This window comes from Sesamum indicum, linkage group LG3 (assembly GCF_026168435.1).
Source record: "Sesamum indicum cultivar Baizhima isolate 11 linkage group LG3, ASM2616843v1, whole genome shotgun sequence".
In the NCBI taxonomy this organism is placed as follows: domain Eukaryota; kingdom Viridiplantae; phylum Streptophyta; class Magnoliopsida; order Lamiales; family Pedaliaceae; genus Sesamum; species Sesamum indicum.
In genome coordinates, this window is record NC_142659.1 from 22,847,803 (window position 1) to 22,864,349 (window position 16,547).

At 33.0% G+C, this 16,547-nt stretch overlaps 2 protein-coding genes and 1 long non-coding RNA gene across 3 annotated transcripts; 2 read left to right on the forward strand and 1 right to left on the reverse strand.

Moving 5' to 3' along the window:
- Positions 1 to 3,447: 3,447 nt before the first annotated feature.
- On the forward strand, positions 3,448 to 4,220 carry LOC105158452 (ethylene-response factor C3). Its single transcript, XM_011075217.3, has one exon. The coding sequence runs from the start codon at positions 3,448 to 3,450 to the stop codon at positions 4,180 to 4,182; it is 735 nt and encodes a 244-aa protein (XP_011073519.2). The 3' UTR covers positions 4,183 to 4,220.
- An 819-nt stretch (positions 4,221 to 5,039) lies between these two features.
- LOC110011685 (uncharacterized) lies at positions 5,040 to 6,980 on the reverse strand. The gene is made up of 3 exons (XR_016064784.1): positions 6,623 to 6,980; positions 5,810 to 5,903; positions 5,040 to 5,489 (listed from the first exon to the last, which is right to left on the reverse strand). It is a non-coding gene; the product is annotated as an uncharacterized LOC110011685 (long non-coding RNA).
- A 6,373-nt stretch (positions 6,981 to 13,353) lies between these two features.
- On the forward strand, positions 13,354 to 16,228 carry LOC105158453 (glycerol-3-phosphate acyltransferase RAM2). Its single transcript, XM_011075218.3, has 2 exons — positions 13,354 to 14,014; positions 15,180 to 16,228. The coding sequence occupies exons 1-2, from the start codon at positions 13,382 to 13,384 to the stop codon at positions 16,080 to 16,082; spliced, it is 1,536 nt and encodes a 511-aa protein (XP_011073520.1). The 5' UTR covers positions 13,354 to 13,381; the 3' UTR covers positions 16,083 to 16,228.
- The last annotated feature ends 319 nt before the right edge of the window (positions 16,229 to 16,547 follow it).

Consider the following 16,547-nt stretch of genomic DNA (forward strand, 5'->3'; position numbering starts at 1 on the left):
GAATTTTGGTTCAAAAGGAGTGAACCAGTGATCTCGCGAGCTGAAGTAGATAGCGTGGGAAATCAGATATAGATGCTAGGCAAATAAATCAATGAATTAAAGAGAAGGGGAGAGTTAGTAGCTCATAATAGATATTCACCTTTCTATAACAAATATTGATAGAGGTGGTGAATCCAAGTTTCAGGATGTCCGATCTCCCAAACTATTATGGGACCAAGGACCCCTAGGAACATGTGGCAGCTTTTGAGTTGGTAATGAACCTATATGGGCAATCTGGTCCAATAACTGCTAAATTGTTTGTTACCACTCTTACAGGAAATCATAGGAATGGTTCACCAACCTATCTATTGATGTCATAGAATTGTACGAGCAGTTGTTGCAGTAATTCACCTTCCATTTTGCAAGTAAAAGAAAGCAGAAAAAGTCTGCTACTTGTTTATGATAAGATACAGAGAATATGAAACACTTAAGAGCTTCATGGGAAAGTTCAACAATGAGACTTTGAAAGTACCAGATCTCAAGATAGACATGATGGTGAACATCTTCATAAATGGGTTAAAGAAAGGGCCCTTTGCTTCGGCATTGGCAAGAGATCAGCCTGCAGATGTAGAACAGTTGATGGGGATGGCACAAAAGTACATTGATGAAGAGGACATGAATGCAATGAAAGATGAGAAGTGGCAAATTAGCAGAGATGTGGTCGAGGTTGAGATCAAGTGTGAGACGACAGAGATAAGCGTTCAAGGTAAAGAAAGGGAGCCACCTTATCAGCATAAGTATCATAAGTATATGCTACTCACCATGACGAGAGTAAAGGCTTTAATGATGGTTGAAAAGTCTGATGTACGATGAGACCTTGACATTAATAACGATCAAGTAACAAAAAACAAATAAATCTACTTAAAAACGTCAATCCCTGGCAATGACGCCAAAATTTGATGGGTGTCGAAACCACAAAAAATAATTTCTACAAACACTTTGTAGGAGTGGGAGTAAGGTCGATTCCACAGGGACCAGTGTTAAGTTGATTTCAAAAATAAAAGAAAATAGTTGGGGGGGATTTCGACCGTAGAGAAGAATAAAAAGAACTAAATTAAATTGAAAGTTATTAAATGAGGGGATGAAGATATGAGAAAGAGCGTCCGGTTAAAGTCAGGTTCATGCTTGGCTCTGTGAGTTGATCATCGATGCAAAAGTAACACTTGTATAAACAAATAAATCAGTTATGGTCATTGGTACGACCTAACGACCTCACCTTCCTTACCTTTTCGTCAGCCAAGATACGACCATTATCTACATCCCTAATTAATAGACAACTTCGAGAATGTCCACAAGATTTAATTTATTAACAACATTAAAAATTAGAAAAGCCTGATTCTTATTAACAAATTCCTACATGGATAATTTGTTTAAATTAGATCATGCATTCCCTATAACATAACTAACTACTTTGATATAATTAATTATGTTGCGGTGCTACTAAGTATTGAACTAAAAAATAATTACACGGATTTGTAGAGTAGCTAAGCAAACCTTCTTGATAATGAACAACCGGCCGAATTATCCATAAATAAAATATTTGTAATAAGGGCACAGAGAATAACATGAATACTTATTTAACAAGCGTATGCAGCACAGATTAGATCTCACAACAATTTATGAATCAAGCAATCACCCTAATCTTAATCAGAAAACAATCAATTCAGCCGGACATATTAATGGAAGAACACACTAGAAAGTGGAATTCCATTAACTCTAGGCAATGAGTAAAAACAAAAGAGAGAGTATGAAAATAAAATTATCTATTAAATTCAAGGTGGTGTTTGACAAATGGAGAGACACCTCTTATTTATAATAAAAGCCTCCTGCGAATCTAGACATAGGGGGGTTAAGTACATGATTGGTTCCTAAAATGTCAACAAATCATCAATCACATATTTAAAGGAATCCTTTTCAAAATTCCGCAAATCATTCCTTTTCTTCTCTTGCGAAAATTGCATATTTTCTTTCTTCATCCGTGTTGACTAAATCACTGAGCGTTGACACGTTTAGTCAATCCTGCAAAACTGACTTGAAATCTTTTCTTCCCTTTTTGGTGCATTCAATTTTCATTTTAGCTTGATTTTGCCATCTTTATCTCATATAATTCCTTTTTAGCTGGATATGCAATAAATTCACATGATTAGGAATATTTTTGGCTAAAAAAAAAGATTAAATCATTAAAAAATCATGACAATTTATTTAGTTATCAAATAATATATATTTATATATAAATATATCAATAAACTGATAAATAAATGATTCAATCAATAAATTCATATTACAAAAAATTCTTAAAATATAAAACTATTCATTACAATAAATTATTTACATTTATAATTGAAACAAATACCAACATATCTATAAGATTCAAGTCCATAAACTCTTAACTATTTTCAACTTTTACTGCAAGTCTTCAAACTTAAACTTCCAACTTACAAACACCCGCCCTCGGTCAACTATTTGTCTTACCTGGCCGCCTGGCAACCTTTGACCCACGTGTCATATTTTGATCCTCCTATAATTATTTAATTCCACGACCACTAAATTAAACCCAGAACATTCTTCCCTTGCCCATATTTTCCCCTTTTTTTCCCTTTTTGCCCTCCCATTTTATCAACTTCTTTCCATGTTTTCTCGTTTCCAATTTTTATTTGACCTTTATACCCACAAAAAGAAAAAAAATAATGGCGAGAAAAATTTCCCAGTGATAATGTTAATATCACTAGTAATATATGTTTAGTGACAAGAGTTTTCATTTTGATATAATAATGAATTTATATTTCTAATAATGGCTATTATTTTGTTTGTAATTATTTAACAAGAATTAGAAATAAATATTTTCAAATTCAATTAGTGATATATATATAATGATAATCTAACAATAACAAAAGTCATAATTGACTACATATTGCGTCTTTAAGAATCGGTACTATAAATATATCATTAATTATTTATAATGATAATTTTATGCACAATTTTTATAAAATTAAAATTATTGCCACTTTTAAAATAATATTTTAGGGTTGGTTAGGTCCAATTACGTGAACACTTCATGTCTTTTTTAAAATTACAACTACAATCTTAAGGAGTTTTTGTGTAATATTTTACAGAATTTTTCGTGTTGTTTTTTGAATAGGGAGTGTAGTTGTAATTACAATTTTAATCTCAAAAACTGTAATTATAATTTTACAAATATTAAAAGCATTTGTACAATTTAATTTAATTTCGAAAAGTGCCCTAAGTAATTTACCCTATATTTTATTGTAGTGACCCTTCCCCTTATCATGGGTATATATATAAGAACTTTGTCTCAAGAATTTGCTTATGAACCTCTAGAAAGACCAAAAAAGAAAAAGAAAAAGAAACACAACCCTCTTTGTTTGATGATATACACTTTGCTATAACATGGAAACAATATCTAAATTCGAAATTCCCACCACAAAAGTAGAGCCGTTCGAATACATCCCAATGGATTCCTCCGACAATTCCTCCTTTAATTCGTCGGAGTCATCATTAAACCCATCATCATGGGAAAGGGATTCCGACAACCTCGTAGCTTCCCTTCCTTTCAACGAGAACGATTCCCAAGAAATGCTCCTGTTGGGCGTCCTGGCGGAGGGAGAGCAGCTGCAAGCGAAGGAGAACGACGAAGTGAATTCCACACCGGAGCGGAAAGGAAAGCCCGCGGGGGAAAAGGCGTACCGGGGCGTCAGGCGGCGGCCGTGGGGGAAGTTCGCGGCGGAGATAAGGGATTCCACAAGGAACGGCATAAGGGTGTGGCTGGGGACTTTCGACACCGCGGAAGCAGCAGCTCTGGCGTACGATCAGGCCGCGTTATCCACTCGGGGGCAGGCGGCGGTCCTCAACTTCCCGGTAGAGAGGGTGCGGGAGTCCTTGATGGAGATGAGGTGTTGCATTGATCAGGAGGCGGAGTGCTCGCCGGTGATGGCTTTGAAGAGGAAGCATTCCATACGGCGGCGGGGAGGCGGCGGGAGGAAGGGGAAAGGGAGGGAAGTGAAGGTGGTGTTTGAGGACTTGGGTGCTGATTACTTGGAGCAGCTTTTGAGCAGTTCCAGTGAAAAAGCTAGCACTAGTTTTTTTGTTTCTAAACAATATTATTTATTTCAGTTCAATCCCTAAACAATTATTATTTATACATTTGGTCCCTATATTACTCATTTTAGCTGTTTTAGTCATTTGCATCAATTAACCATTAAATCGGACGGAAAAAATCCACGTGCCATGCATGTGAGGCTAGGAACGAGGCATGGTAAAAAGAATATAATTTCCATCTGATTTAATGGTTAGTTAACAAAAATGACCAAAGTAGTAAAACCAATATATCAATTTAAGGATCAAAAGTGTAATTAGTCATTGTTTATGGGCTGAAATCGAATAAGTGATATTGTTTATAAACCAAAAGTATAATTCTTTCCGATTTGTCCATAGGCACAAAGACAAAAATGGCAGCTTATTTAAGCCTGCAAAGGTTTTCTTTATTTTATTTTATTTTATTTATTTCACCTTTTTTCTTTAGTTTTCTTGGATGAATTCTTGTTCTTATTTTAGGGAGGGTTTGCAAAAAATTGTAATTTTAGAAAGTGTTGTAATTTAGTGGGCAGAAGTAAAAGATGAGAGTGTACGTGGAAATTTTAGTTAGAAATAGAAAAAAGTTGAAGTGGGATCGTGGAGTGTTTGGTGTAAAAATTTATGTATAAATTTAAAGATTAATTATATTTGGGCTCTTTTTATAAAAATTGAAGGAAGTGAAGAATGAAACATCAAGGCTCTCACTATTTGCAAGAGGTGCTTGTGTTTCCTTTCCACAACCCCATTTTGTTGGGGTGTGTAAACACGTCTTGTGATGTATGATCCCTTCATTTTTGAAAAAATGTTGGCATTCACTGCTTAGAAATTCAGTTCCATTATCAATCGTAACAACTCTAATTCTTTTGTTGAATTGAGTTTGAATCATCTTTTGAAATAACACAAGTAGGGGCCACAACATCAGATTCATGTTTTATAAAAAAAGTCCAGGTACACCTACTATAATCATCCACTATTGTCATCATATAGACACAATTTGATAGGGAAGGCTGATTATAAGCCCCCCCACAAATCCACATGAACAAGATCAAAAATTTCAAGAGAGTTTGATTCACTAGTTGTGAAGGGCAGTCTGTTGTTTAGGTAGGGGGCAAATATCACAAATGTGTTTTTTGTCATGATTATTCGCTAAACCAGGAATATGTGTAAGTACATGTTCTGAAGAATGACGCAACCTCTTATTCCATACATTGAAATCAATTAAGGACAGTAAAGCAATCAGGATATTCTGATTTTCTCTCAAAGGTTTTAATGATTTCTGTTGTAAAAGATGCTGTATCAAGCATGTATATTCTCCCTATGGCTTTTCCTACAGAAAGAATGGTTTTAATCTTGTGGTCCTGCAAGATGCAATAGGAATTAGTGAATGTGAAGGATACAGAATCAATATCACACACTTTACTTACAGACAGTAAATTGTACCTAAGTCCTAGTACGTAGAGAACTGATGTAAGCTTAAGTTTATTTGACAGAGTAATGTCACCAATTCCCTTAATTAATTGTCTAGAACCATTTGATAAGTAAATGTATGATGCAGTCGTTATTTTTGAGAAAGAATCAGAGAAACTATCATCCTTACACATGTGATCAGAAGCTCCACTATCCACAGTCCAAACATTCTTATCAAGGCAGCTCAAGGAGGAATTTGGCAAGAATTTACCTGAAAATTGATCAACTGATGATTGATTGAGGTTGTTTTCTACCATCATCCTTTGGATTTCAGCCTTAACTGTTGACTGCATCTCCTGCAGCAGCTACAACATGCCTTTCACCTTCAGTGGCATTAAAAGCTTGGTTGTTGTTACCTTGTGTTTTCTTTTCACCATAAGGGCCTTGTACCAGTCAGAATACCATATATTTCAAAGGATGTGCTTTTGGGGTGGCCAGTTTTCCCACATTCTTGGCATATCATATTCTGCTTTTCTGTCAAAGTTTTCTTCCTCTGTATGTTTCTTAAAACAAAAGGTGTGTTCCTTCTATTTTCTTTTACTTGCATTGCCAAGTTTTGAACAGAAGCAGCATTTTCTGTATTGATTTCCCTTTGTTTTTCTACTCTTAAAACCATTGAGTATGCTTTATTGACACTAGGTAAGGGTTCCATCAAAAGAATTTGACTTCTAACATGATCAAGATTATCATGCAATCCCATCAAGAATTGCATGAGTTGTGTTGAAAGGTTAAGATTTGCAAAAGCTTTAGAAACCTTACATTCACATTGCGGCAATGGCTTAAGGCAAGTGAGCTCATCCCACAACCTTTTTAATTTGGCATAATAGGCAGAAACAGACAGATTTCCCTGAGCCATAGATGAGATTTCCCTTTGAATTTGATAGATCGTAGGACCATTACTTAACCAAAATGTGTTTCTAATTCAACCCATATCTCTTGTTGAATTAGTGTAAAGAAAACTCTCCACAATTTCTTTAGAAATGGAATTAAGAATCCAAAAAGTGACTAGACAGTCGTTTCTTACCCACTGTTCGTAGTGCTCTGCATCTTCTTGAGGTTTTCGGCTTTTTCCGTTAATGTAATACAACTTCATCTTTGCACCCAATGCGATCTTTACAGATCTGCTCCATGAAAAATAATTCTTTCCATTCAAACATGAAGACACCAGGCTCATTCCTAGATTTTCAGTCATCTGCATTCTGATGTTATCTGCTTCATCAGTGATCTTCAAATCTTGCTTTCTTGCTCAAATATATGATTGATTCCTCTTTGAAATTTTCAGAATTTGCAGTGTACCATGTCAAGAACAAAAAAGCTAAAACAAGAACACTTCAAATTCATTGATTCGAAAGGAAGAAGTTGAGTTGCAGTTGCTGCTGTAATGCTGCATATATATACAACATAAGTGAAGAAGAAAGGAAAAGAAAAGTTAGTTAAACCAACTTCCTACCTAACGGCTAGTTTGCTGAAAATAACCAAAAGTGCTACTTCACTTATAAAGACGCAGTTTACATAAAATTAAGCATAAAGTGTAAATCGCATTTGGTTGTCTTCAAACGTGAGAGAGTCATTAGTTTCACTTGAGAAATGGCAACTTTCTTCATACTTAGAAAAGGAAGGCTTCTGCTCATCATCTTCTTCCTCGTGCCACTGCATTTCGAGCTTCAGTATTTTGTCACATAGATGACACTAATCATTTACTTACCTCGATATAGATGACACTAATCATTTACTTACCTTGATTTTACAATTTTTTTAATTAGTAAATAGGAAGTTGTTCAATCGTCTATTTTATCCTCGAATCCTGTAATAAGTTGTAATACATATAACCAAAATTTTCAGAATATCGTAATTTCTATATAGAATATTAAATAATATCGTACAATTTTCAACAATTTTTTAATATTTAATTTCTATAGAAATGCAAATCTTCGTTTTGTTTTCTCTCAGTAATTAGGCAATCTAGGCTTTCTAAGGATATATATATATATATATATATATATAGTTTATCAATTAACTCACAAGAATATACTTTAGTAAGCCCCTCATCTTATTGTAGCTACTATTCTCAATAGCAATTCTGCATTAAATTATCTCAAAACTCTTATATTCCTTTCTAATAAATATCATATGTTAAAATATAATTTTGTAATATTTCTCATATAAAATATCCTTATATATTTTTCATCAATTTTTCACTATTATAGAAACTAATTAAACACATACCCATACAAGTAAATATTTGATTAATTAATCTGGTTTTAAATTGAAAAAATCAACTATAGAAATAATTAAAATATAATAAATTATGTAATTTAAATCATTAATTATAACATCACTAATTTAATTTAGACATTTAGTGATAACTAATTCATAATTACTCAAACTCATAAAATTTTTCGATTAAACATTAAATCGAATAGTATAAATTACACTTAGTAAAGATATTAATTAAATAATATAATTATATTAATTAATACTAATTTAAACAAAAGTTTCTTATACCCGTTTTTGTCGCTAAAAGTGTGTGTGTTTGGCAATTTAATTCACCGCCTACCCTCAACTATCTTAATATTTTTTTTTAATTTTTTTTAAAATATTCATTACGTCCCTCCTAATTTTTTGAATTTATATAATTTGTTCTCAAATATTATAATGAATTTCAATTTACTCCATTCAAATTTTAAATATATTCGAATTTCAATCTGTAATTTATTTGCTAACTAACTAAATTTCATAAATATTTACCAATTAATCCCACAATTATGTATTAAAATTTGTGGGTTTTACAGAGTATATATTCGCGTATTGAAGAATAATATACTCTTTTCCCTTCACTAGGTTTTTGTTCCTCAGGATTTTTTCTAATAAGGTTTTAACGAGGCATATTCTTGATTAATGACATCCAATGGGTGCATTATGAAATTTTAGTGTTTGAGGATGTTCATCTTCATTTCTCATCCCTTTTGCATTCTCTCACAGATTGTAAACACTTGGAATTCATCGACTCTCATCAATTATAAGACTTTTGGCTGTAATTTTGGAACCTATAAATAGGCCATTTCAATTTGGACGAATATATAGTGAAATAACAATAAAATACTCTTCTCTTCTCTCTCATTTCTAATTCTCATATTGTTGCAATTTACACAAGTTTTATAATACATTTTGATTTGTTCAAATAATTTTAAATTTAAAAAAAAATTAATTCTTCAACTCATATTTTAAACTATGTTTAGTTGAATATTAGTAGATTTCAAATTCTTTTAACATTAACCCATTTTTAAAATTATTTTTTTGAATTCTTCCATGAAATTAAAATTTATCAATCAAAATATAGTTTGTAAGAATAAGAGGGGCTTTTAATGGACAAACTCAAATACCCCCCATCGGACCTAAAAAAAAAAACGACAAGAAATCAAGGATCCCATCATATTTTATCCAATTCAGGTCGCACCCAATCCAACCAAACTCGTAATCAATCGATCACTCAACATTTAAAAAAGTTAAAGTCACAGCACGTGAACCTATATAAGTACGGGTATTTAGGCCAATAAATATTTCAGAGCCATTTTTGCAGCGTTAATGTACGTCATTCATTGAGAAAAAAAATCTTTATATTTTACTACTCGATCTCACACCCGACTAACTTAAATATAAAAAAAATCTTAGTTAGGATCAATAGTATTGTAAAGGTCCGGTTAGGCGCTGCCCTAATAGCCAGCGATCTTATCATATAATCTTTAATAAGATGTTTTCAAATGCTGGTGTCGTGAGTGAGCTGTTTTCCCATTTAGGCTACTGATAGGGTCGGGCACTATTAGTTCAACTCTCTAGACCTATTTATCCGTCTTTTATGCATATACGACTTGTTTTTAATGTGGCAACGGTAAGGTGATGGGAATTTCGTGTGAAGGGTTTAAATTGAAATTCCATCACTTTACCAAAAATTATTAATTTTTAATTAGCTTTAAATTATATTTAAAAATGTGAGAAATTTACTCCGTGATATGAAAAATAAACAAAAATATCCTATAAAATTGCTTAGATAAGGTTTAGATAAGGGGGTAATTTGCTAATTCTTTTTTCATGTGAGAGTATTTGCTTATTGCACATATTACAGGGAGTAAATTGATAAGGTTACAATAGTTCTCATCTTATCATATAATGTGGCTTGTGATTCGATAGATGTTCATTACAACATTAGATATTGCTCGTTGTAATTACATATAATTTTATGATTTTGTCCTAAAAAGACATTTCACTAGCAAGAGGAGGTTTTGGGGGCATATAAGCTGCTCAAGCTCCTTAGTTGGAATAAATGTGGGACACTTGGCTATATGGTCATCCATTCAGACAATGGGGTTTGAAATAAGCACATGGTATCGTTCCTATAAACAAGATTGGATAATGTAAATAAACATTACACATTAATTACATATTAGAAATTTGATCGATTTATAAAAGAGTTAAAATATTGGGGTCCCATCCTATTTGAACGACCTAATTACCAAAATTTATAAATCTAATTAATTTGTGAAAAAAAGGGGGTGTAATAGTGGAGAAATAGGACTGCCTGCTCTCAATGTGTTGCTGCACGGTGAGGTAATTAGGAATAAGAAGGACCACAAGAATAGAAAATTAGACTCCATGCACCTCATTTATATTCTTGCATTTAATATCGAAGTTTTAATTTTATAACTTATGAAGGATGGTATTTTTATTATGAAGGATGGCAATTTTAGTCATTTTATAGTTAATTTGGTTAGAAAATTACATGCGACTTCTCAATTAAGTTGTAATTTTTTAATCCTATAAATTAATTTGTGCGAGATAAAAAATTTAATATTTTAAGTTATAGAACTAAAATTGGCTGGAAAAAAGACTAAAATTATCAAAAATTAATGTTATAAGATTAAATTGTGAAAATAAAATTCGTCCCGAAGAAAGAATATCACCCTCTTAAATTGCAAAACTAAAATTACATTTTTTCCCTTTTAATATTGAGTGCGTAGTGAAATAGATTTAGAATTATTTATTTAGAAAAAGATAGATTTAGATAGGAGGTCTAAATAAAATTTATCGTTTTATTTAATGGAAATAAAATTAATAATTTACTAATAAACTGCACACTCTGTGAGGTGTAATTCGACATATATAAACACAGTACTATGCAGAATATGCAGAAAAGATATGGATATATGTATATATATACATACATATTACTACTAGATAATTTAGAGCTTGTTTGATTTCATTTCTAGTCTCCATTTTTAGAAATTAATCAACATTCCAAAGTTGAATTTTCTTTTCCATACAGAAACGAGGAATTAATTAATTTGTATTACTATATGATGAGGGTATATTACTTCACCCTTTTAGAAAATGACAAAAAAACTCTTCATTAAAGTGGGAATACCCAAAAAATTATGGGACCCGTGTGACATATTCTTGGGTAAGGTTCTCAAACCCTACTAGCTCCAAAGATCCGAAACCTGCATTCAAACGAGCAATTCAATCTCCACTGCACAATTGTGATCCCAAAACCCGCATTCAGATGAGGAATTCGATCTCCACTGCACGATTGTGAAAGTATATATACCCGCATCGAGTATGCTCCAATCACTAATACTAATTATTAATAAATTTCATTATCATTTATCCATAATTTTTCATCACATAAGCTAAAATATTGTATAGCTAGTTCGACATATATATTTTTTAAAGCACTTGCAATATATATAAACACACACAATATCCTTGCATATTTTATAGCGCACTAAGTAATATATGACGTTTCACTGTTGTTAATTACTATCGTTAAAATAAAAAAATTATTTCGGATACTAGTAAATTATGATTATGCAATAATTCTTAATTATTGTTTCTGCAAGTGTTTGCAAATATTTTAACTGTGGGTGAAGTTATAGACCGGACATAGATAGTATTGATTTACTATAAATTTTAAACCATAGTGATTTATAGTGTAAGGAACTATGATGTATGGATATAGACACAACGATACGAACATAATACGACACGAAAAATACAAAAAATTTAGAATACGACACGGTACTTACATGGGTACATATAATATATATTATATATATGTTCTCAATTTTTCATAAAATTAAAATATACACTCATGAAAATATCAAGATAAAATATAAAATAAACATGTCTTACATCTATATTTTTTAACCAAATGTGACTTTAAAAATATACATGATCAGTTTATTTTAAAAATTACACAGCGAAAAATTTCTCATATTCAAATTAGTTAAATCATCATGATCATCTCTCAAATTTTTAGTAATTTCATCCCAAAATTTTTAGTCTGGAAGGAGTGAATTAAATCTTATTCTTTTTTATTAAGCCTAATTTTTTTTACAACCCAAAAATTTTTGAAATTATAAAAAGAAAATCCCGAAGCGTGCTAAAACTGTGTCCGACAAGCCTCCAGCACTTATCGGACACCTCAACATGCGTGTTTGTGGCGTGTCTGACGCCGTGTCTTTTTCTTTCTTTTTTATATTTCATATGTTTGGACAAGCGGATGCCGTGTTCGAGTATATGTCCGATAATGCATCGGGTGATTTTTTGGAATATTCGTAAATTATAGGTAAGGAATAATCAATTTTTTTTTTCAGTGGTGGAAGATGATAATTAATATTAAAGTTAGGTAAACACATTCAATCAATTGACTTGATTCTTTTGCAGCAATCTTTAATTAACATATCTACTTTTAATTATGGGTGCTTTAATCAAGATACTATTTCAGGGTAGTCTCCTGAAATGTGCAGCAACTTGAAAATTAAGAAGACCTAACCATTTCCCATGCACTTTTGACTCTGCAATACAGCAGCAAACTGCATTAACTAATACCCATTACCCCTAATTAAGTTTAGCTGTAATCCAGATTAATTACTCCGAGGGTATGCTAATAACTCTATTAGCTCAAGAGTTGGATGGGCTTTTAATGTTGTCATTAAGACTTAATTGCAATATTTTTTAATCCCTGCAATTATAGTCAATTGACACTTTAATTCTATAATTTGTTAGGAGTCGTAAATTGATCCTTTACTTTTCATGCACTATAAGAAATAATGTCATTCGTAGCAACACAAATTTCTTGAGAATTAGTGAAATACATTGCTAATTTACGTTAGCAATGATTTTAGCAAGAAAAATATATATTTGGTGATTAGTTCATCATTGATTTTATTACAGAATTTTTTTGTTTTTGATTTTGCTAAAAGATTTAATAACGAAAATATTTGTTAGTAAACTTTTGGAGGAAACTTTAATAAATTCTGACCAAGACCAACTAAGAAATTTTGCAGCCTTGAAATTCCTTTTAATATTTATGGCAAAAAAATATTTTGTTTTTCTAATGTTAATTTTGAAATTTCAAGAACTTAGAATTCTTATTCCTTGTTAAGTTCATTGCTAAGTATCAATAAATTATTGTCCTTATGAATTTTCCTAACTATGGTCGGAAATTTCAAAGTTGACTGAAATTGTGATGTCACTTTCTGACCAACTTTAGAAATAACTATAAAATTTGTCCTAAAATCCCGAATTTAAAAAAAGTTGAAGTACCAGTTTACAATTAACTCAACAAGTCACCGGACTAAACTACCCAAAATACATAATTAAAGGACTAAAAATGCAATTAAACCTTGTCATTAATTACTCCTGTGAAACTGTAGCATTCAGGCTTATATAATCTACGTACAGACATGACAAGCTGCAATCCCGAATTGCCTTTGTGATAAGCAGTATGGCTGTCCCAAAGACAAACACACCTAACAGAATCCCCACGATTTTCCAATGTGACTCCAAAGGCCGCGAGAACCATACTGTGGTAGCTGATTTGGATGGCACCTTGCTCATCGGACGCAGTTCTTTCCCTTATTTTGCACTAATTGCGTTCGATGTCGGAGGGATTTTAAGGCTACTTCTACTGCTCTTGGCATCTCCACTCGCCGGGTTTCTGTACTATTTCGTATCAGAAGCCGCAGGCATCCGTGTACTGATTTTCGCGACGTTTGCTGGGGTGAAAGTGTCGGCAATTAAGTCGGCTGCAAGCGCAGTTTTGCCGAAGCATTACTCTGAAGACATGCATCCGGAGACCTGGCGTGTGTTCTCGTCGTGTGGGAGAAAATGCGTGCTAACGGCAAATCCAAGGATCATGGTCGAGCCCTTCTTGAAGAACTATTTGGGTGTGGACGTTGTTTTAGGCACGGAGATATCGTCGTATAAGGGCATTGCGACGGGATTTGTGGCTAGTGCCGGGGTGCTTGTTGGCAGGAACAAGGCCATTGCTCTGAGAAGGGCGTTTGGAGCTGAATCAATGCCGGACATTGGCATCGGCGACAGAAAGACAGATTTTCCATTTATGAGACTATGCAAGGTTTTGAATTCACCACCCCATTCTTTTGTAGTTATAATTGAGATTATTTTACATATCTAATACATGAAATATGTGAAGTAAGTTTTGCTAGAAAAATCGTAACTTTGTGTCATGATTAATTTTTATGGTTAAAATGAAAAATTAATCCTGATAAATGTTAATTAATTATAGTTATGTAATGATTATTAGTTATTGTTTTTGCAAACGATGTCTAAACATTAGCCATAACTAAAAATTATGGAAGATGTTTTGACATAGCTAAAACTATGACATGAAAATTAATTGTGGTTGAAATTTAATTTTTTGCATCCATTTTGTTTGACTATGATAAAAAAGGATTAAATGTAATTTATTCTAGTGTGATATGGTAAATGAACGAAAAATTCCCTATAAAGAAAAATAGCAAATTAATCCCTATTACCCCCTATATTTTCCATTGATATGAGGGGGGAGGGGGGTAATTTGCTTTATTTTAAAAAATACAGAGGAATAATTTGCTTTATTTTTTTTTACAAAGCATTTTTTCTCATTTCTCATATCACAGCGGATAAATTGGATTAAACCCTGATAAAAGGTGTTGATTTGTCATAATATTTAAGCAGTAGCCATTTCTAGTGTAGGAAATAATCACCTTTTCCTGCAGTTTGGATCTTCTTTCTTCTTGGTGTTTTATCTTGCAATGGAAGATCCAAACTGCTATCTAAGTTACATAGTTGTCCACCAAATGCTTTTTTTATCTAAGGCAATGAGTGCTAATAGGGTAATTGATAGAAGGTATACGCCAGGAGGGCATACGCAATGTGGGAAAGGAGATATATATAATTCTATGGGATATTCGTGATAACTTTTATTTTTTTTGGTAAAAAAAGTGGAGAAAAACTGAAATTAAGTGTTTAGAAAAACGACTTAATTTTTACAATTTTATTAATAAGTTGCAGAAGTTGGTTGGGATCTGTTTATAGGATTCTGACGTACAATGGCAAACACGGCCTAAATTGAAATAGAAGATTCGAAGCACTTATCCTAATCTGATACGATGATTTGTACATCTTAAAAAATATCTTGTTGAAAAAAGAGTACTACACAGAGAAATCAATATATCGAATCAATGATCCATATGATACATGAAATCCTTGATCGATTACTGCTCTTTGCATGGATGCAGGAAAGGTACATAGTGCCCTCAAGGCCGGAGGTACGTCCCGTGAGACACGATGCGTTACCAAAGCCCGTGATCTTCCACGATGGTCGACTAGTCCAGAAGCCTACACCATTGATGGCACTACTAATCATTCTATGGTTTCCAATTGGCATTATATTATCCATCCTGCGTGTCCTCGTCGGTTCACTATCTCCTATATCGTTAACGTACTACATTGTGAATTTCATGGGTTGCCCAATCACAGTCAAAGGCACCCCACCTCGTGGTGCCAAAAGTTCTTCCACCAGAAGAGGTGTGGTATTTGTCTGCTCCCATAGAACTGTGCTCGATGCAGTTTTCGTATCCGCATCCCTTGGTCGCATGACCACCACCATCTCCTACTCTGTTGCGAGCTTTACTGAGTTCTTGAGCCCAATAAAGACCTCTAGGCTTACACGAGAACGTACCAAGGATGCTCAACTGATCAACGATATTTTGGATCAAGGAAGATACTTGGTGATGTGCCCCGAGGGGACTACCTGTCGAGAACCCTATTTGCTTAGGTTCTCGTCCTTGTTTGCTGAACTGACAGATCAAATTGTGCCGGTGGCCATCGTCGTGAAAACCAGTATGTTCCATGGTACAACAGCTAGAGGGCACAAATGGCTAGACCCTTTCTTCTTCTTTATGAACCCTGTCCCGGCATATGAGGTCACATTCTTGAACAAGCTATCGCCTGATCAGACTTGCAGTGCAGGAAAATCCAGCCATGAGGTTGCAAATAGTGTTCAAGAAATGATTGCAAAGACTTTGAACTATAAATGTACCAATCTTACTAGGAAGGATAAGTATAGAGCATTGGCTGGGACAGATGGTCTTGTGGGGCAACAACCTGTGCGTGCAGCTACCAAGGTTATTGGCGGTTGAAATGGCTGCATTTACGCGTGTTTATTTTCAACACTGTAGTTCGCTCGCTTTGTTATCATCAGTCGACGAATTAGAATGTTAGTTCGTAGATGTGAAATTTGGGTGTTTAATTTGCTGGAAATAAAAATGTGTGCCGGAGTTGAATACGATTAGAGTGTGCAATTTACGATTAATCTGATTGAATCAAAAATTCAAATTTTATCGAATATATATTAATCAAATTGTAGATTTGATATTTGGTTCAATTTAATTTATTTATTCCTGTGACGAATCGAATCGGCTATAAAAAAAATATAAATATAATATATAAATAATAAAATCTTAATATCCATGTTTACAATAACAAATAATAATTTTATGGTCAATACATTCTTAATTAATTATAATTATTAATTAACAAGTATTTTTTAATTAATATATTAATGTTACATTATATTTTATTTAATTTTCAGTTTATTCGGTACA